This window comes from Hemitrygon akajei, chromosome 2 (genome assembly GCF_048418815.1).
Source record: "Hemitrygon akajei chromosome 2, sHemAka1.3, whole genome shotgun sequence".
Classification (NCBI taxonomy): domain Eukaryota; kingdom Metazoa; phylum Chordata; class Chondrichthyes; order Myliobatiformes; family Dasyatidae; genus Hemitrygon; species Hemitrygon akajei.
Genome location: NC_133125.1, coordinates 13,532,662 through 13,555,314, shown reverse-complemented (window position 1 = coordinate 13,555,314; position 22,653 = coordinate 13,532,662). Strand labels below are relative to the sequence as shown.

The 22,653-nt window shown below is 41.9% G+C and overlaps 1 protein-coding gene across 3 annotated transcripts in view; it reads right to left on the bottom strand.

Moving 5' to 3' along the window:
* Nucleotides 1-22,653, bottom strand: part of LOC140739174 (xanthine dehydrogenase/oxidase-like) — a 127,098-nt gene that overhangs the window by 39,144 nt on the left and 65,301 nt on the right. For all 3 annotated transcript variants that reach the window (XM_073067222.1, XM_073067213.1, XM_073067231.1), the window contains 7 exons: nt 16,549-16,710; nt 14,606-14,749; nt 13,233-13,356; nt 10,956-11,185; nt 5,971-6,080; nt 3,468-3,572; nt 104-182 (listed from right to left, as the gene is read on the bottom strand). In XM_073067222.1, the coding sequence (XP_072923323.1) occupies nt 104-182; nt 3,468-3,572; nt 5,971-6,080; nt 10,956-11,185; nt 13,233-13,356; nt 14,606-14,749; nt 16,549-16,710 (954 nt within the window). The remainder of the gene's footprint in view (nt 1-103; nt 183-3,467; nt 3,573-5,970; nt 6,081-10,955; nt 11,186-13,232; nt 13,357-14,605; nt 14,750-16,548; nt 16,711-22,653) is intronic.

The following is a 22,653-nucleotide window of genomic DNA, read 5'->3' as shown; positions in this document are numbered from 1 at the left end:
GGCCTGCAGTCACATGTCTGCATCACAGTAAACTGGCTCACAGAAAGCTAGCATGTCAGACAAAAATAAATCAGGCCTTCCATAATCTGAAACCGTTTCTAACCTTGTATCTCACTATATAACCATGCCGTTTTCCGATGGCTTTCATGTTGGTGCTCAGGTCCATCATGCATCGAACAGGTCTGTAAGAAAGAAATGTGATGATATAGAATGCAACATCACATAAGAGATCTTATTCATCTAATGAAGCAAAGTTCCTCAACGGGCCACTGTAGTAGGAGATAGTAAACTCACAATAAGGAATCATCAATTCTTGGTTCTGTAGCACAGCTGAGAGAGATGGGGGAGCCTGTACAGGGTTATTACCAGGCAGTGACAGTCTATAACAGGCTGAAATGGCACAAGTTGAAATGGTTGAAGTATATTCTAGGCCAGGTTACAAGCCTAGAAATGGAGTCATTAAACTCCAAGATGATGGCTTCCCATTGTACATATATGTTTCAAAGTAAATTTATTATCAAAGTACATATAGGTCATGATATACAATCCTGAGATTCATTTTCTTGTGGGCATTCACAATAAATGCAAAGAAACACAATAGAATCAATGAAAAACTACAAATAAAGATGGACAGACAACCAATGTACAAAATACAATAAATTATACAAATACAAGAAGAAAAACAAAATAAATAATAATAGATAAATAAGTAATAAATAATACTGTGAACAGGAGCCGTGGTGTCCTTGAATCAATTCAGTGTTGGGGGTGAGTGAAGTTATCCACACTGGCTCATGAGCCTAATCGCTGAAGGGTAATAACTGTTCCTGAACCTGCTGGTGTGGGACCTAAGGTCCCTGTACCTCCTTCCCATTGGCAGCAGCGAGACGCGAGCCTGGCTTGGATGGTGGGGGTCCTTGATGATGGATGCTGGTTTTCTGTGACAGTGTTTCATGTAGATGTGTTCAATGGAGGGGAGAGCTTTACCCATGATTGACTGGGCCGTATCTATTACTTTTCGTAGGCTTTTTCATTCAAGGGCATTGGTGTTTTGTACCAGACTACGATGTAACTAATCAGTATACTCTCCTCTATGCACCTATAGAAGCTTTTCAAAGTTTTAGGTGACATGCCGAAAGTTCACAAACTTCCAAGAAAGTAAAGGCACTGTTGTGCCTTCTTTGTAATGGGATGTGCTGGACCCAGGACAGATCCTCTGAAATAATGACACCGAGGAACCTAAGGTTGCTGACCCTCTCTACCTCTGATCCCCTGTTGAGGACTGGCTCACGGACTTCCAGTAGTCAACATTCAGCTTTTTAGCTTTGCTGATATTGAATGAAAGGTTGTTGTTTCTGGCACTATTCAACCAGACGTTTAATCTCCCTCCTAAGTCCTGATTCAAAACCACCTTTGATTCAGCCAATCACGGCGGTGTTGTCAGTAAACTTAAATATGGTATTGAAGCTGTACTTAACCTCACAGTCATAAGTTTCATGTGAGTAGAGCAGGGGGCTAAGCACACAGGCTTGTGGTATGGCTGTGCTGAAGGTGATCGTGGAGGAGATATTGTTGCCAATCCGAACTAGGTGGGGTCTGCAAGTAAGGAAATCAAGGATATAGTTGCACAAGCAGGTACTTGTCTAATGAAGATTTCCTCAACAGACCATTGTAGTAGGAGATAGCAAACTCAGTAAGGAATAGTGAATACTCGGTCTGAAGTATAACAGAGAGAGATAGGGAGATGAGCACGTAATGCAGTGGACCCTTATGGGGTTGGTACCAGGCAGTGAAAGTTTATAACAGGGTGAAATGGTCCAAGTTTCAGACTGTAGGCTAAAGAGAATCAGCGTACTCATGGTTGGTTACTAACATAGCAATGGATTCATTAAGCTCTAGGATAGAAGCTTGATTTTGTACGTACAAGATTTAAAGTAAATTTATTATCAAAGTACATATATGTCGCCACAAACAACCAGTGTACTAAATACAAACTGTGCAAATACAAAAAGAGAAATAAAAACAAAATAATAATAATAAATAAGGAATAAAGATGAGATGAAGAACCCTTGAAAGTGAGTCTATAGGTTGGAGGAACAGTTCAATGATGGGGCAAGTGAAGTTGAGTGAAGTTATCCCCTTTGGTTCAAGAGTCTGATGGTTGAAAGGAAATAATTGTTCTTGAATTTGGCTGTGTGAAAGCGGAACTGCACAGAGCTCACATTCAACATCGGTACTGAAGCTTTGCACTGCAAAAGGCTTACCTCACTATCTATACAGAATACACATAGGGTCGAGATAGTGGGGGAAAAGTAGAGAAGAAATACTGTGAGAATAATGAAAGCTTTAAGAGCCTCAGGACTCACACCACCGGGTTAAGGAACAGTTATTACCCCTCAACCATCAAGCTCTTGAACTAACTTGTCCATCATTGAAATGTTCCCACAACATATGGACTCACTTTCAAGGACTCTTCATCTAATGTTCTCAATATTTATTTATAAATATTATTTCTTTCTTTTTGCATATGTAGTTTGTTGTCTTTTGCACCCAGGTTGTATACCCAAGTTGGTGCAGTCTTTCATTGATTCTATTATGGTTATTTTTAATTATGGATTTATTGCCTGCATGAAAATGAATCTCAGTGTAGTATATGGTGACATGTGTGTGTGTGTGTGTGTGTCTGTCTGTCTACACACACACACACACACACACACACACACACACACACACACACACACACACACACACACACACACACACACACACACACACACACACACACACACACACACACACACACACACACACAATAAATTTACTTTGAACTTGAATTGTATGATGTTAACTGTCAGAAAATTTCTAAATCTATTCAGGACCTGAAACACAGCACTTAAAAAAAAATCATAATTTTGCCAAATCTAATTAAGTTTTTGAGTATGTAAGGGAAGCAGGATGGGCAAGGGAGGAGAATTAGGTATGGTAAATATTAAAGAAATTTGAGGAAATCCATGTCCCTATCCATTGTGAATAATCCAAATGTAGTGTAAAATATTTGAACTACTTAATCAAATTAATAACTTTACATCAAAGGTCAAAATCAATTTATTATCCAAGCACGGATATGTTACCATATATTACCCTGAAAGGTACCTCTGCACACTGTTTGTCAGTCTTTATGCATGTTTTTTCTCACAGATTTAAAGTCAAAGTGAATTTATTATCAAAGCACCGAGATGCTACCCTGAGATGCATTTTTACTAGCATTTACAGAAAATTTGTTGTATTTTTTAATTACATTAAATAATTATATTGTATTTCTTTATTTTTGCTATATCTCTTTCAGCAGCAGGTTTTCCCTCCAAATGTTGTTACTAAATCTACTGTACTTCCTTTCCAGTCAGATTTCAACTCACTGATTTAAAAATTCTCTAGAATATTTGGTACTCTGTGCATCTGAATCCTACCTGCGAAGTATAGAAGCAGCTACAGCTCCTGCACAAGCCACTAAATTTGCACGAGTGGCTTTGCCTCCATAAGCTCCACCCAAACGCTTTGCCGTGACATTAATACTGTGAAAACACAAATACATCTCAATGATCTATCAAAGATTATTGTCAGACTTACCGTGGGAATAAGTGTTAAATATCAACAGGAATACAATCTTGCACATAAGGGATTAAACCTCAAATGCTCAAAATACAAATAATATACAAATAGTTAGTAACTACCTCCTTAAAAGAAAACTCAAGTTACGGCATCAGACGTGGAATTTACACAATACATTGCATGTTCTATGCTCCAATTGTGTAGATGATGCCTCTGCTTCTTTAAGTCATCCCCACCAACCTAAACCCCAGGCTTCAGCACTAGTTCAGTCCGAAAAATAGCTGAGCACACTGGAACGCACTGGAAATTATTGTAAAAAATCTTTTGGCACAGAGGCCTTCATAAATCAAAGTATTGAGTGCAAGAGTTGGGATGTTATCTTGACATTGCTGAGGCCTAATTTGGAATACTTTGCGCAGTTTAGATCACCTGCCTACAGGAAAAGCATCTTTAAGATTGAAAGGGTGGAGAGTATTTATAAGGATGTTGCCAGGACTTGAGGACCTGAGTTATAGGGAAAGGTTTAATAAGTTAGGACTTTAGAGCGTAGAAGAATGAGGGGAGATTTAAAAGATGTATCAGCCAATAAAGCAAGGAGTCAGACAGGGTTGTGTTCTATCACCAGACCTGTTCTCCCTGTATAGTGAAAACATCATGAAAACCATATAAGACCTACCTGGAATAAGTACAGGAGGATACAAGATCAACAACCTCCGCTTTGTGGATGATACAGTACTGATAGCAAACAGTGAAGTAAATTTACAGAAACTAGTATCTACCATCAACACAGAGAGCGAAAGACTTGGCCTAACCTTAACCAAAAAGAAAACTGAAGTAATGGTAATATCAAAGAAACCTGATATCCCAAAATGTAGGATCGTATTGGGAAATGAAATCCTGAAACAAGTTCACAACTTCAAGTACCTTGGATCATGGGTAACATCCGATGGCAAATGCGAAACAGACATAAAAGCAAGAATAGGAATGGCAAGAAAAGCATTTACAGAAATGAGAAACATCCTAACGAACAAGAAAATAGCAATTGGCATCCGCCTTAGAACTCTCAGCTGCTACATTCTTCCTATATTGATGTATGGCTGCGAGTCATGGACCATCACAAATGCAATGGAAAAAAGAATCAATGCAGCAGAGATGTGGTTCCTCAGAAGAATGCTATGCATATCATATATGGACAGGATAACCAACAAAGAAGTTCTACAGAGAACAAAAACAAAACGTACATTACTTAAAAAAATCGGAAAACAGGAATCAAAATTCTTTGGACACATCATGCGAAGAGAGACATTAGAACATTTAGTTACAACTGGAAAGCTGGAAGGAAAAAGAAGCAGAGGTTGACAGAGAATGAAAATAAGAGATGGATTAACATCATGGTTAGAAACAAGGGAGGCAACAACTACAAATTGGAGGGTCAGGGACAATGATGGATGGAGAGACATGATCGCCCATGCCGAACAGCAAGGCACCTGAACAATACAAAATCATGAGGAGTATGGACAGGGTAAATATAAGCAGGCCACTGAGATTGGGTGAGACTAGAACCAGAGGCACAGAGTTAAAGGTGAAAGGTGAAATGTTTAAGGGGAATATGAGAAGGGACTTCTTCAATCAGAGGGTGGCGAGAGTGTGGAATGTGCAGCCAGCGCAAATGGTGGATGCAGTTTTGATTTCAACATTTCAGAGAAAGTTGGATAGGTACATGGATTGGAATGGTATGGAGGGCTATGGTCCAGATGCAGGTCGGTGGACTAGGTAGATTAATAGTTTGGCATGGACCAGATTGTCCAAGGTGCCTGCTTCTATGCTGTAGTGTTTTATGACTCTATGAAACAGCTGAACACAGTGGAACAAGCTGGGAATGACTGAATACATCGGAAACAACAAAGACTAGCTTCCCCGGCTGTATCGATGAAGGCCGATGTTCCAAACTAGTTCTGCCTCTAATCATGTTGTCAAAGTACAACTACACCAAATGGCATCTATAAAAAAATAAAATTGTAAAACACAGAAACAGAATTAGGCCATTTATCCCATCATGTCTGACCATAAGACATAATAAATCAGCCATGAGGGAATGGCAGAGCAGAATTAGGCCACTTAGCCCATTATTTCTGCTCCGCCATTCCATCATGGCTGATTTATCATACCTTTTAACCCAGTCTTCTGCCTTCTCCCTGTAACCTTTGATGAAGGCTTTATGCTAACCTCTACACTATCCTGCTGCCCCACCATTATACTGTTTCATTAGAGTTTTCTAAACTTCACAAAGATACCACTAATGTAAGCTGAAAAAAACATGATAGATAATTATACTTCACTAAGCAATGAAAATAAATTTACTTCTTTGCTTGTACTCCAAGGGCATTGGCAACGACTTGTTGGACCAAAGTCAACCACTGGCTTGATGCTTGGATGTCCAGACCATCTTCTGTAGGCACACACCGACAGATCTATCCAAAGGTAAATAGCATTGTAAAAACAGAAACTTCTAAAAGGGCAGTATCTGTAATGCACTGTCCTGAGTTATACCTGCTTAACTTAAGGAAAGCTAAATCAGTATTAAAATTGCTGGAAACTTGCCTGAACTTTCCACAAGGAATATGGTGAAAAGTACGGTAGTTTACAGTTTCATCTATTTAATTTTAAATAAATATATCTTAAATATTACTGTGTGGATGTTTTCATTTCAGAGGCAGGGACAGGGTCAGAGTCAACCATGGATTTTATGTCCTAGATGTCTACATTAGATATGCACACCAGTGCGCAAGCCACATAGCTGATGAATCCAAAGGAATGGCAGAGATTGATACAGATTGGCACCAGCAAAGTCACAGGAATTTAATGTAGGATTGCCTTATGGACTCCAGCTTCAGTTTTCTCATCAAGATTTACTCCTAAGGCCTTCCACATTAGTGGGTTTGGCTGCAAGGCAGCAGAGGTTTGAGATCAGAGCTTTCCTTCTCCTAGATAAGTTGTCAACTTCAGCTGACGAGCCCCATCTGCCAAAAGTGACTGGTTTTAAGGCATCAATAACTGATCTTTGCCTCTTCTGCTGTCAGTAGAAACAGTTCCGCTGGACTTAGTAGCTAAGCCACATGTGAAGGCCAGGGTTGGACTTGGTTGTCAGAGGCCATTTGTGATGCCATATATATAAGACCATATATAACAATTACAGCATGGAAACAGGCCATCTCGGCCCTTCTAGTCCGTGCCGACGCTTACACTCACCTAGTCCCAGTGGCCCGCACTCAGCCCATAACCCTCCATTCCTTTCCTGTCCATATACCTATCCAATTTTATTGCCATTGAGAACATTTAATAAGTAGTTGGAGCTATCGTGGCTATGACAACCTTAAGGTTTTAATATGAATAAAATATTTTTTAAAAAACAGAAAATGCTGGAAACACTCTACATGCCAGGCAGCAAGTGTGAAAGAACACATGTTAACAATTCAGGTCAGAGAACTGGAAAAGAGAACAAGTTTTAAATTGCAGACAGGGTGGGCATCTGAGATTATCAGAGATAGGGTATGACAGAACCAGCATGGTGACAAGTTGTTGATGAAGCTGTTGGGTACAGAGGTTAATGAGGGATGTTAAAGAAAGAATTAAATTACAATAGCAGCATTCTATCAACAAGACCACATTTCTTTATTTGCATCTCTATATAACTCTCTTGTTTTAACCTATCAAATTGACCAACAATTTATCATCATGTCAATCCTATCAGGAAATAGTAATTTGGCTTTATCCATCCCCATCTTCCGAAGCTTAGAACTTGTTTGTTTACTCTCATTCCCACATTCAATGAAGGATCTTTGAGCTGAACATCAACTCTTTCTTCATATACACTGCCAGACCTCTGTGTGATTCCAGCATTTTCTGCCGTTATTTCAGATTTCCAGCATCTGCATTTTTTTATTACCATAGGACAAATAAATCCCTTTGCACATTTCAAAAGAAGAAGAAGAATACTTATGTGGTTACTTATGTGGGTGTCGCCATCCACAGCTCTAATCTGCTAATTAAATTTGCTGATGACACGACAGTGATTGGCCTTTTCTCAAACAATGAGGTGACCTATAGGGAAGAAGTCAACTCTTTGACACACTGGTGTCAAGAAAACAACCTCTCCCTCAAAGTCACAAAAACAAAGGAGCTGGTTGTGGATTACAGGAGAAATGGTGACGGGCTAACCCTTATTGACATCAATGGATCTGGGGTTGAGAGGGTAAACAGCTTTAAGTTCCTCGGCATACACATCACCGAGGACCTCACATGATCTGTACACACCAGCTGTGTGGTGAAAAAGGCACAACAGCACCTCTTTCACCTCAGATGGTTGAGGAAGTTGGTATGGGCCCCAAATCCTATGAACTTTCTAAAGGGGCACAACTGAGAGCATCCTGACTGGCTACATCACGAGGAAATCTGCAGATGCAGGAAATTCAAACAACACACACCAAATGCTGGTGGAACGCAGCAGGCCAGGCAGCATCTATAGGAAGAAGCACTGTCGACGTTTTGGGCCGAGACCCTTCGTCAGGACTAACTGAAAGAAAAGATAGTAAGAGATTTGAAAGTAGGAGGGGGAGAGGGAAATCCAAAATGATAGGAGAAGACAGGAGAGGGTGGGGTGAAGCTAAGAGCTGAAAAAGTGATTGGCAAAAGGGATACAGAGCTGGAGAAGGGAAAGGATCATGGGACATCTCCCTTCCATCTTAGGGAGAAAGAAAGGGGGAGGGGAGCACCAGAGGGAGATGGAGAACAGGCAAAGAGTGATGGGCAGAGAGAGAAAAAAAGGAGAGGGGAAATAAATAAATCAGGGATGGGGTAAGAAGAGGAGGAGGAGCATTAACGGAAGTTAGAGAAGTCAATGTTCACGCCATCAGGTTGGAGGTTACCCAGATGGAATATAAGGTGTTGTTCCTCCAACCTGAGTGTGGCTTCATCTTGACAGTAGAGGAGGCCATGGATAGACATATCAGAATGGGAATGGGACGTGGAATTAAAATGTGTGGCCACTGGGAGATCCTGCTTTCTCTGGCAGACAAAGCGTAGGTGTTCAGCGAAACGGTCTCACCAATATATAAAAGGCCGCACTGGGAGCACCGCACGCAGTATACCACACCAGCCGACTCACAGGTGAAGTGTCGCCTCACCTGGAAGGACTGTCTGGAGTCCTGAATGGTGGTGAGGGAGGAAGTGTAAGGGCAGGTGTAGCACTTGTTCCGCTTACAAGGATAAGTGCCAGGAGGGAGATCGGAGGGAAGGGATGGGGGACGACGACGAATGGACAAGGGAGTCACGTAGGGAGCGATTCCTGTGGAAAGCAGAAAGGGGGGGAGGGAAAGATGTGCTTGGTAGTGGGATCCCAAAGGAGGTGGCAGAAGTTATGGAGAATCATACGTTGGACCCGGAGGCTGGTGGGGTGGTAGGTGAGGACAAGGGGAACCCTATCCTGAGTTGGGTGGCGGGTAGGTGGGGTGAGAGCAGATGTGCGTGAAATGGGAGAGATGCGTTTGAGAGCAGTTGATGGTGGAGGAAGGGCAGCCCCTTTGTTTAAAAAACGAAGACATCTCCTTCGTCCTGGAATGAAAAGCCTCATCCTGAGAGCAGATGCAGCAGAGACGGAGGAATTGCAAGAAGGGGATGGCATTTTTGCAAGAGACAGGGTGGGAAGAGGAATAGCCCAGGTAGCTGTGAGAGTCAGTAGGTTTATAGTAGATATCAGTAGATAAGCCGTCTCCAGAGATGAAGACAGAAAGATCAAGAAAGGGTAGGGAGGTGTCGGAAATGGAGGGCAGGGTGAAAGTTGGAAGCAAAGTTAATGAAGTCAACAAGCTCAGCATGCGTGCAGGACGCAGCGCCAATGCAGTCATCGATGTAGTGAAGGAAAAGAAGGGGACGGATACCCATATAGGCTTGGAACATGACTGCATCACTGCCTGGTATGGAAATTGTACTTCCCTTAATCACAGGACTCTGCAGAGAGTGGTGCAGACAGCCCAGCTCAGCTGTAGTTGTGAACTTCCCATGATTCAGGACATTTACAAAGACAGGTGTGTAAAAAGGGCCCACAGGATCATTAGGGACCCGAATCACCCCAACCACAATCTATTTGAGCTCCTACCATCCAGGAAACGGTACCGCAGCATAAAAGCCAGGACCAACAGGCTCCGGGACAGCTTCTTCCACCAGGCCATCAGACTGATTAACTCACACTGATTTGTATGTATTCTATGTTACATTGAGAGTTGTATTTATTGTAAGTTATTATAAATTACTATGATTGCACATTGCAAATTTAGACGGAGACGTAACGTAAAGATTTTTACTCTTCATGTATGTGAAGAATGTAAGAAATAAAGTCAATTCAATTCATTTGGGAAAGCAAAATAATGGCATATAAACACAGATCAGAATCTTAAGTAATATTTTTTAAAAATATCAAATCATTATATAAAAATTAGAATGAAATAAATTGATAAATTAGTTTTTTACTGCCACATATATACTGTATAAGCTATTGAGGGATATAGATAGGGTGAATGCATGCAGGCATTTTCCCTTAGGTTTGTGTAGAACTAGAAGCCATAAGTTTAGGGTGAAAGGTGAAATATATCAGAGGAATCTAAGAGGAAACTTCTTAACTCAGAGGGTGGTGAGAGTGTGGAATGAACAGCAAGCTGAAGTGATGGATGCTGGTTTGAATGTAAACACAAGAGAAGTTTGGATAATTATATGGATGGGATGAGTTAGGATGGATATGGTTGGGGCGGAAGTTGATAAAACTAGCCAGAAGATAAGGTCAGCACAGCTTTGACGGGACTAGGCAGATGATTAGGTCAGCACGGACTCGATGGGACTAGGCTGAAGATTGGATTGGTACGGACCCGATGGGGCGAGACAGAAGATCAGGTTGGCATGGAGTAGACTAACTGACACCCAGGAACTTGAAGCTGCATACCTTTTCCACTGCTGACCCCTTGTTGAGAATGGTTATGTGGTTAGATAGACCATTTTACAAGCAAACAAAATGCCTAGTTTGAACAACCAGAAAAGGAAAGTGTGCATTTCAGTGCAGCAAGCCCCTGCTCTGCCATCAGTCACCTCCCCAAACCAATACATTTCTGATCAGCTCAGTGGGGGAATTTATGATGGGAGCTCAAAGTCAAGGCTTGTGTGAAGTGTGGCTTGGAATACAAGGATCTTTTTGCCAAAACTTTAACCCTAAACTTACAAGCACAATTGTTCAGTGCACCTTTCCTAGCATGATTATGCAATGAATTACAGAACTATTCACTAAATTCATGGAAACTTACCTGTGTTTCCATGTGAAAATGATATTGTTCACCCATCCTGATTTCACCTTTAACCGTGCAAGGAGACTGTGAAATAGCACCGGCAGGATCTCCAGTTAGTAATCCTGGTCCGGGTGATGGGTGGAAGGATTTCTTCTCGATAGCTTCATCAGGAGTCACTATTGGTGGTTTCTGATCTTGATAGGTAACTTTCACAGCTTCCACCATCTGCTCAGCATGTCTCTGTGAATCTTAGTAAGGAAAAAAGATACACAGTAGGCTTGTGCTTAAGTAATACTAGATTACCTTTTCTACCAGTTATTAAAAAACCTACCTAAGTCGCTAAACACTAGCTTGAGATTCATTTTCTTTTAGGCATTTACATTTTCTGCCTGTTATTAAAAATCTTAAAGCATATACCTAATTCTACACAAAGTTAAACACAAGCGATTCTGCAAACGCTGGTGTAGCATTTCTGTTGCTACATACCAAGAGGGGGGATTAGTGGAGAGGGATGAAACGACAAGGGAGTCATGGAGGGAGCCAGCCCTGCAGAAAGCAAGAGTGGTTGGGGGAGGCAACAACATGTCTGGTCATAGGATCTTGTCGAAGATGATAGATGTTGCTGAGAATGATGTGTTGGATGCGGAGGCTCATGTACATCTGCCTATTCACCTCCTACGTCACCTCCAGTCAGGGCCCCAAACAATCATCCAGGTGAGACAACTGTTCACGTGTGAATTTGTTGAGATCATCAACAGTATCTAGTGTTCTCCATGCGGCCTCCTCTACATTAGAGCATTCTGACATAAACTGGGGGAACTGTTTTGTCAAGCACCTCTGCTCCATCCACCTAAAGTGGAATTTCCCAGTGGCCAACCGTTTTAATTCCAATCACCATTCCTGTTCTGACATGTCCGTTCGTGGACTCCTTTTCTGTCATGATGTGGCTACCCACAAGGTGGAGGAGCAACACCTCATATTCTGTCTAGGGAGCCTCCAACCTGATACCATGAACATCAATTTCTCATTCTGGTAATTCTTACCCCTCTCCCTTTCCTCATTTTCAATTCCCCACTCTGGCCTCTTAACTTTTCTTATCACTTGCCTATCACCTCCCTAGGTGATCATCCTCCTACCCTTTTTCCCATGGTCCACTCTCCTCTCTTATCAGATTCCTTCTTCTCCAGTCCTTTGGTTTTTCTACATATCGCCTCTCAACTTATAACTTCATTCCCCCTCCCCCACCTGGCTTCACCTTTCACCTAGTTTATCCTCCTTCCCATCCCCCACCTTCTTCTTCTCATTCATTTCCACAGATGCTGCCTGACCTGCTGAGTTTCTCTAGCTTTTTGTGTGCGGTTTTATGCAAAGTTAGTTCAATTAGTGTAAATTATACAGTAGTTTTCTCATTGTTGAAAGATACCTATCCTTCAATTACAATTGCCTGCTAACTGTACATTTACAGTTTACTCTGCTCTCTAAACATTCACGACTGTGTTGCTCCAACTCTATCTGCAAGTTTGCAGATTATTGAATCAGAAACATAAACACAAGAGATTCTGCGGATGCTGGAAATTCAGAGCAACCAACACAACATGCTGGGAGAACTCAACAGGTCAATGAGAACCTATGGCAAGAAATTCCACAAACCCAATGTCTCAACCTGAAACATTGACTATCCATTTCCTTCCATAGATGCTGCCTGATGTGCAGAGTTCTTCCAGGAGGGTAGGGGGAGAAACTGTTTTTGAATCCTTGAGCATGGCTCTTCATTCTCCTCTATCTCCATTCCAATATGATAATGAGAAGAGGGCAGGTCCTGGATAGAGAGGACCCTTAATAATGGATGCTATCTTTTTGAGGAAGCACCTTTTGAAGAGGTCCTTGATGGAGAAGGTTGTGCCTTTAAGATTTTAGTGAGAGTCAAAAGCAACATGGATTTACCTAGCCACTTTGGTTGGATTATGCTAAGCTGTGTTCACAACACTGCAGTTTCTTGCAATCATGGGCAGAGCAGTTGCCATACCAAGCTATGATGTATTCAGATAGGATGCTTTCTATGGCATTGAGAGAAATAAATGAGGGTCAAAAGGACATACCAAATTTCCTTAGTTTCCTGAGCAAGTAGAGGTGCTGGTGAGCTTTCTTGGCGGTGACATTAACATGGTTGGACCATGACAGGTTATTGCTGATGTTGACTCCTAGGAACTTGAAGCTGTCAACCCTCTTGACCCCAGTTAAAGGGGCATACATTTATTTCACTTACAATACTCAAACTATTATTTGTCATTTTACCTGCAATACACAGTGCAATTGGTTGTCCAGCATAAAGAATTGGCCCACTACTGAAAATCTCCTCAACTGCAGAGGGTGGCGGCATAAATGTGTTGCTTCCAGGGATATCCTCAGCTTTTAGCACCTAAAATGTGAATAGTGGCACTAATTAAATAGTAGTCACTGCCTTGGACAATTTTTTGCACATGAGATTAATGCCAGTGGAAATGCATTTTTCTTCCAACTGATGTTAAAATCATGTGTTAATAAGACTGACTTCACTTTGGATAACTGATAAACAATGTCCACACAACGCCAAGATTATAGAGACAACTATTCTTGTGCCTTGTTAGAGTCTGGTTTAACTTAATACCACATGCTATCATCCGCAATTATCTTTTATTGCTAAATTGGAACATGGTGCTTAAAATGTATAATGCAACAAATTATTCAACATTTAGATTGCTAATTCTTACATTAAAACTCCTTGATTAGATGTTTAACTTTGCATGTTTACTTTTATTAAACATATAAAACATTAAACTTTACTAAAAGTTGCTTTTATAGCAAAAACACATTTAAAAAAAATTTACTTAAATATTTTATTTAGCGACCCAGCACGGTAACATGCTCTTCTGGCCGAACAAGCCTGTGCTGCCCAATTACACCCATGAATTAGCCTACCTGCCCGCACGTCTATAGAATGTGGGAGGAAACCAGAGCACCCAGTGGAAATCAACATGATCGCAGAGAGCAACAGTATTGATCATTGGCACTGGAATAGTGTTATGCTAACCCCTGCACTACCGTGCCTATAGCATGTTTCATATATCGAAGGATGGCAAGATACTTTGCAAAGCTGCCTTAATGTGCAAAGATTAGCTTTATTTGTCACAACTGCATCAAAACATACAGTGAAAAGTGCCATTTATATCAAATCAAATCAGCGAGGATTGTGTTGAGGCAGCCTGCAACTATGGCCACACTTCTGACGCCAACATAGCATGCCCACAACTCACTAACCCTAACTCCATACGCCTTTGCAATGTGGGAGGAAACATGAGCACCTGGAGGAAACCTATGTGATCACAGGGAGAATGTACAAATTCCTTACGTCAGTGGCAGGAATTGAACCTGATTAGTGATTACCTGGTGCTTAATGCAATGGGATAACTGCTACGGTATTGTGCCATCTGGGTGGAGAGCTCATACACCTTGCATGTAATGCATTTTACAGTGTCCACAAGTTCTGAAATAAAGGGACACATCCTAAAAATTCATAACAGCATTTCTTGATTGATCTAAACTTTAAAACATTGATATTTCTTTTCTTTAAAACAAGACATTGCTTACTTAAGACTTAGGGAAACTAACAATGCGCTTCATATACTCACTGCAACTGCACCAGGCACAGTCATAGCTGCTGCACCATCAATGTTGCTGAGGGTTGCATTGCCCTCTGTGCTTAGCACAAATGCAGCAAACAGCTCGTTAGGTACAGGCAGCAAATCATTGATGAACTGAGCTTCACCTGATGTCTGAAAGACAAAGGAAATATTAAAACTAGAGCTTGTCTACAATTCTGAGCATTAATCCAATGTTTTAATACCATTAGACACAGGAGAAGATTTAGGCCATTCAGTCCATCTATCATGGCAGATGTATTATCCCTCTCAAGCCCAAGAACCCTATCAATATCCGCTTTAAATATACCCAATAACTCGGCCTTCACAGCCATCAGAGGAAATGAATTCCACAGATTCCAACAGAATCAGCATTAGGTTTAATATCTCTGGCACATGCCATGACATTTGTTGCTTTCTGGCAGTAGTATATTGCTACATAATAATAAAAAAACTAAACTCAAAAAAAATTCTAAACTCAAGTGAGTACAGACCCAGAACCGTCAAACGGTCTTTGTATGTTAACCCTTTCATTCCTGCAATCACTCGAGTGAATCTCTTCTGGATCTTTAATGCCAGCACATCTTTTCTTAGATAAGGAGCCCAAAACTGCTCCCAGTATTTCAAATGCAGTCTAACCAGTGCCTTATAAAGTCTCATGATTACATCCTTGTTTTATATTCTAGTCCTCTCAAAATGAATGCTAACATTGCATTCGCTTTCCTTACCACCAACTCAAACTGTGTTAACCTTTAGGGAATCCTACCAAGCCCCTTTTGCACCTCTGATTTCTGAATTTTCTTCTTGTTTAGAAAATAGTTTTGCCCAATTATATGAAATTCTTAGGTACCCAGAGTTAGCCATCCTGCTAAAGCAAGGGAAAATGAAATTTGTTAACATCCCACTGAAACAGCAAGGGGCTCAGCCTCATTTAAGGCAGCAACTAAGGTTATTCCCAATAGCTTACCTATGAGGGGCTGACCAAGACATCACTATTCACTCCTCAAATTACTGAAATTGGCAAAAAGCCTCAAGTCCCATAGATTGCTATCAAATGTTAAACAAAGAAATTAATGATAGACTCTATATTCAGTTAGCTGGCCAATGTTGGCATCTTATTGTATATTCATGTATTATTCTTCTCCTGATAAATCTGTATACAATTTCTGGTCTGGGACCCCAAGATTTTGCTAATGTAATAAAAATGGAAAAGAAAAAAATTCAGAATCAGGTTTATTATCATTGATTTGTATGCCATGAAGTTCTCTGTTTCAGAACATAGAACATTACAGCACAGACAGGCCCTTCATCCCAGGTTGTGCCAACATTTTAATCATCTCTAAGATCACTATAAGAAGGAATCTGATAGGAGAGGAGAGTAGACCATGGAAGAAAGGGAAGGAGAAGGGGGAATCAGGGAGAGGTGATAAACAGGAGAGAAAAGTTAAAATTTTGACTTTTCTCCCATGGTCCTCTCTCCTTTCCTATCAGATTCATTCTCCAGACCTTCACCTTTATCACCTATCATCTCCCATCTTCTGACTTCAATCCCCACCTCAACCCCCTGTCACCCACCTGGCTTCACGTGTCACCTTCTAGCTTGTACTCCTTTCCCTCCCTCCACCTTCTTATTCTGGCATCAAAGTTCAAAGTAACTGTATTATCAAAGTACATATATGTCACCATATACCACCTTGTGATTCATTTTGTTTTCAGCATTCTCAGTAAATACAGATAATGGAAATACACTCATAAACAAAGACTGACAAATAACCAATGTGCAAAAGTAGACAAACTATGCACAAAAGTAAATAAATAATAGTGGAGAACATGAGTTGTAGAGCCCTTGAAAATGAGTTCATAGGTTGGGAAAAGTAGAACATGTGTGAATTTGTAGTGAGTGATATCAGGCACAAGACATATCAAAATCCTACCTGCAGGTGGGAACTTAATTTTGGCATGGGCTGTGTCAAAGGATATTCCTCTGGTTTGCTGCTGAACGTTTGTTTTCCCGTGGAAACAGGGCGTTCCAAAGAATATTGTGCACTCCGGTTACGTGGCGAGATGATATCGTCACTCAAAAGAGACAAGTAAAACTGTTCAAATAAAGTTCACAGCAAGTTCATTGGTCAAATAAAATACACAATCAGAGGATAACTGTTTCAAAGCATAAAGTTTATAACTGGTCTTCCAAAGACCAACATTGGCAATCCAGAACAGGGGTTCCCAACCTTTTATTATACCATGGACCCCTACTAATAATCGAGGGGTCTGTGGACCCCTATATACATATAGCAAGAGCGAGAGAGCGATATTCATAGTAACAGCTAGCAAAACACTGTAAGAACTTTGATCCCCTCTGGGTTTGATCATTTTTGCTCTTGTTCACCTGCACTCTCACAAAACATATGTAGCAGGCCTGTAGTGGATAATGAAGGATTTTCTCGCTAGAGCTTTTGCAAACCATGCCTATGTGATCTGGTTGCTAAATGACACTTTAAAAAGCCAAGTTTTCAAATATCATTCTACTTGTTCCCACTTGCAAATTCTCTAGCAACTTCTGCATAGTGACAGTAAATGCAGGTAACACCAGTTCCTGTATTGTAGAAACAGAGAAAACCTACAGCACAATACAGGCCCTTTGATGCACAATGCTGTGCCGAACGTGTACTTACTTTAGAAATGACTTCAGGTTACCCATAGCCCTCTATTTTTCGAAGCTCAGTACTCCAAGTGGGTTCTGACCAGGGTCCTATACAGCTGTATACCTCTTGGCTCTTAAACTCAATCCCACAGTTGATGAAGGCCAATGCACCATATGCCTTCTTAACCACAGAGTCAACCTGTGCAGCAGCTTTGAGTGTCCTACGGACTCGGACCCCAAGATCCCTCTGATCTTCCATGCTGCCAAGAGTCTTACCAATAATACTATATTCTGCTATCATAATTGATCTACCAAAATGAACCATCTCACACTTATCTGGGTTGAACTCCATCTGCCACTTCTCAGCCCAGTTTTGCATCCTATCAATGTCCCGCTGTAAACTCTGACAGCCCTCCACACTATCCACAATACCCCCAACCTTTGTGTCATCAGCAAATTTACTAACCCATCCCTCCACTTCCTCATCCAGGTCAGTTATAAAAATCACGAAGAGTAAGAGTCCCAGAATAGATCCCTGAGGCTCAACACTGGTCACCGACCTCCATGCACAGTATGGCCCATCTACAACCACTCTTTGCCTTCTGTGGGCAAGCCAATTCTGGATCCCCAAAGCAATGTCCCCTTGGATTCCATGCTTCCTTACTTCCTCAATAAGCCTTGCATGGGGTACCTTATCAAATGCCTTGCTGAAAACCATATACATTACATCTACTGCTCTACCTTCATCAATGTGTTTAGTCACATCCTCAAAAAAATTCAATCAGGCTCGTAAAGCATGACCTGCCTTTGACAAAGCCATGCTGACTATACCTAATCATATTATGCCTTTCCAAATGTTTATAAATCCTGCCTCTCAGGATCTTATCCATCAACTTACCAACCACTGAAGACTCACTAGTCTATCACTACTCCCTTTTTTGAATAAGGGAACAACATTTGCAATCCTCCAATCCTCTGGAACCTTTCCTGACCCCACTGATGATGCAAAGATCATTGCCAGAGGCTCAGCAATCTCCCCCCTCGCTTCCCACAGTAGCCTGGTGTGTATCTCATCCAGTCCTGGTGACTTATCCAACTTGATGCTTTCGAAAAGCTCCAGCACATTCTCTTTCTTAATGTCTATATGCTCAAGCCTGCTGTAAGTCATCTCTACACTCACCAAGGTCCTTTTCCGTAGTGAATACTGAAGCAAAGTATTAAGTACCTCCACTACCTCCTCTGGTTCCATATACACTATTCCACTGTCACACTTGATAGGTCCTATTCTCTCATGTCTTATCCTCTTGCCCTTCACATACTTGTAGAATATCTTGAGGTTTTCCTTAATTCTGCTCACCAAGACCTTCTCATGGCCCCTTTTGGCTCTCCTAATTTCATTCTTAAGCTCCTTCCTGCTAGCCTTATAATTTTCTAGATTATTATTATTATTACTTTATTGCCACCAAACAATTGATACTGAAGCATACAATCATCACAACGATATTTGATTCTGTGCTTTGCGCTCCCTGGAGTACAAATCGATAGTAAATATAATAAAAATTTAAATTATAAATCATAAATAGAAAATAGAAAAGGGAAAGTAAGGTAGTGCAAGTCAGGTCCGGATATTTGTAAGTTACGACCCAGATCCAGGTCAGGATCCTTTCAGCAGACTTATCACAGTTGGAAAGAAGCTGTTCCCAAATCTGGTCGTATGAGTCTTCAACTCCTGAGCCTTCTCCCGGAGGGAAGAGCGACAGAAAGTGTGTTGGCTGGGTGGGTCGTGTCCTTGATTATCCTGGCAGCACTGCTCCAACAGTGTGCGGTGTAAAGTGAGTCCAAGGACGGAAGATTAGTTTGTGTGATGTGCTGGGATGTGTTCACGATCTTATGCAGCTTCTTCCGGTCTTGGCCAAGACAACTTTCATACCAGGTTGTAATGCACCCTAGATGAATGCTTTCTACGGTGCATCTATAAAAATTAGTGAGGGTTTTAGGGGACAGGCCAAATTTCTTCAGCTTTCTCAGTAAGTAAAGGCACTGGTGGGCCTTCTTGGCAGTGAACTCTGCTTGGTTAGACCAAGTCAGGTCATTTGTGATATTGACCCCGAGGAACTTAAAGCTTTTGACCTGTTCCACCTGCGCACCACCGATGTAGATAGGGTCGTGCGATCCTCTACTCCTTCTGAAGTCAACAACCAATTCTTTCGTCTTACTGACGTTGAGGGATAGGTTATTGTCTTCACACCATGCCACCAGGTTCTTAATTTCCTCTCTGTACTCAAACTCATCGTTACCCGAGATACGGCCTACAATTGTGGTGTCATCAGCAAACTTATATATTGAGTTCGATAGAAACTTGGCTACACAATCATGGGTGTACAGTGAGTACAGCAGGGGGCTGAGTACTCAGCCTTGTGGGGCACCGGTGCTCAGAGTGATTGTAGAGGAGAGCTTGTCCCCTGTTCTTACAGCCTGGGTCCTGTCTGTGAGGAAGTTGAAGATCCAGTTGCAGATCTGAGTACTAAGACCCAGGGTCCGGAGGTTAGGAATCAGTTTATTTGGAATCATGGTATTAAAGGCAGAGCTGTAGTCAATGAAAAGGAGCCTTACATATGTGCCTTTATTCTCCAGATGTTCTAAGGAGGAATGTAGTGCCACAGAGATGGCATCTGCCGCTGACCTGTTGCTCTGGTAGGCGAATTGCAAAGCGTTGCGGTTGACCGGTAGGCTATGGTTGATGTGAGCCATAACCAATTGCTTGAAGCAGTTGTGAAGATGTCAGCAAACACTCCAGCTAGCTCACTTGCACAGGCCCTGAGAACCCATCCTGGGACGCCTTCTAGGCCCGATGCCTTCCTTGGATTTATCTTCAGGAAAGCCCTACTAATGTCCTCCTCGGTGCTGATGAATCTCGATGTCACCATGTCCAGTTCATCCAGAGGGGGCGGGATGCTCCTCTTCTGTTCGAATCTTGCATAGAATACGTTAAGGTCGTCAGGAAGAGAAGCGCTACAGTTATTGATATTGCCAGCCTTTTCTTTGCACCCAGTGATCTCATTTAAACTCTGCCATAGTCTACTGGCATCCCGCTGGTTAGCCTGGGCTTCCAACTTGGCTCGATATTGCCTCTTGGCGCCCTTAATGGCTTTCCGGAGTTCACGCCTGGATTCCGTGTAGTGACTGGTATCCCCAGACCTAAAAGCTGCAGTTCTAGCCTTAAAAGGGACTGGACCTCATAATTCATCCAAGGTTTCCGGTTAGGGAATACCCGGAGCATCTTGCGAGACACACAGTCCTCTGTGCATTTCCAGATAAAGTCCATGACAGCTGAGGCACACTCATCGAGTTTAGCTGCCGAGTCCTTGAATACTAACCAGTCCACTGATTCAAAGCAGTCACGGAAGACCTCATGTTTCCTCTGTCCAACGCAACACCACTTTTGACACCCTGACCTCCCACTTCAGTTTCTGTTTTTAAGCTGGGAGGAGGAGTATGGCCTGATGGTCCGATTTTCCGAAGTGAGGTCATGGGACAGAATGGTATCTCAATCATTACCTAGTTTTTTGAACCTTTTGTAAGCTTTTCTTTTCTTCTTGATTAGATTTTCAACTGCCTTTGTACAGCATGGTTCCTATACCCTACCATCCTTTCCGTCTGATTGGAATGTACCTATGCAGAATGCCACACAAATATCCTCTGAACATTTACCACATTTCTGCAGTACATTTCCCTGAGAACATCTGCTCCCAGTTAATACTTAATTAAACGCTTTCCTAACTTGTCTGTTCCTATCCTTCTCCGATTCTATGGTAAAGGAGATAGAATTGTGATCACTATCTCCAAAATGCTTTCCCACTGAGAGACCTGACACCGGACCAGGTTCATTTCCCAATACAAATCAAGTACAGCCTCTCCTCTTGTAGGCTTATCTACATACTGTGTCAGGAAACCTTCCTGAACACACCTAACAAACTCCATCCCACCTAAGCCTCTTGCTCTAGGGAGACGCCAATCAATATTGGGAAAATTAAAATCCCCCATCACAACAACCCTGTTATTACTGCACCGTTCCAATATCTGTCTCTCTATCACAGTTTAAGGATAAAGGGGAAGCCTTTTAGGACCGAGATGAGGAAAAACTTCTTCACACAGAGAGTGGTGAATCTGTGGAATTCTCTGCCACAGGAAACAGTTGAGGCCGGTTCATTGGCTATATTTAAGAGGAAGTTAGATATGGCCCTTGCGGCTAAAGGGATCGGGGGTATGGAGAGAAAGCAGGTACAGGGTTCTGAGTTGGATGATCAGCCATGATCATACTGAATGGCGGTGCAGGCTGGAATGGCCGAATGGCCTACTCCTGAACCTATTTTCTATGTTTCTATTTGTCCCTTGATGTCCCCGTTACTATTGAGTGGTCTATAAAAACACCCAATAGAGTTATTGACCCTTCCTGTTTTTAACTTCCACCCACAGAGACTCAGTAGACAATCCCTCCATGACTTACTCCTTTTCTGCAACTGTGACACTAACTCTGATCAGCAGTGCCATGCCCCCGCCTCTTTTGCCTCCCTCCTTGTACCTTCTGGAACATCTAAAGCCTGGCACTCTAAGTAGCCATTCCTGCCCCTGAGCCATCCAAGTCTCAGTAATGGCCACAACATCATAGCTCCATGTACTGATCCACGCTCTAAGCTCATCCACTTTTTTTTCATGATACTCCTTGCATTAAAATAGACACATCTCAAACCATCAGTCTGAGCACATCCCTCTTTTATCACCTGCCAATCCTCCCTCTCACACTGCCTCCAAGCTTTCTCTATTTGTGAGCCAACCACCCCTTCCTCTGTCTCTTCAGGTCAGTTCCCACCCCCAGCAATTTCAGTTTACAAGTATTTCTTGGAGTTGCTCATTCCTGATCTCATGAGCTTTCAGTGCAGCAGTTTCTACTGTTTCAGTTCTTTTCCACTTCATGCACTTTGCTTCTTTGGAATATGACATAGTGAATCAATAATTCCTTCAATAAAAACAGTATAAATAAGCCGGTTCTAAAATCTGCTGACAATTCATCATAAACACTGTCTGAATCAGAAACCAGAAAAGGAAATGGGACTCTGTACGATTGTGAAATATACTTAACATGCCAGTGAGGTAGTGGGTGACAACCTTTTGCGTACAGTTCAGATTCCTTTGTACACTAATAGCAAAAGATGTGTGTCTGTGCACACCTTAGAGGGGACATTGGTTGGGAACTCCTGCTCTAGAAATGAACATATGGGAACGGATCGGGAAATGGGTGGAACAGTGGCTTATCACAGTGCTGTTTCACCTCAGAAGTAAATGCAGCTGTGAGGTGATGGTTGGACACTTACTGTCATTGTAACACCATTCCCCC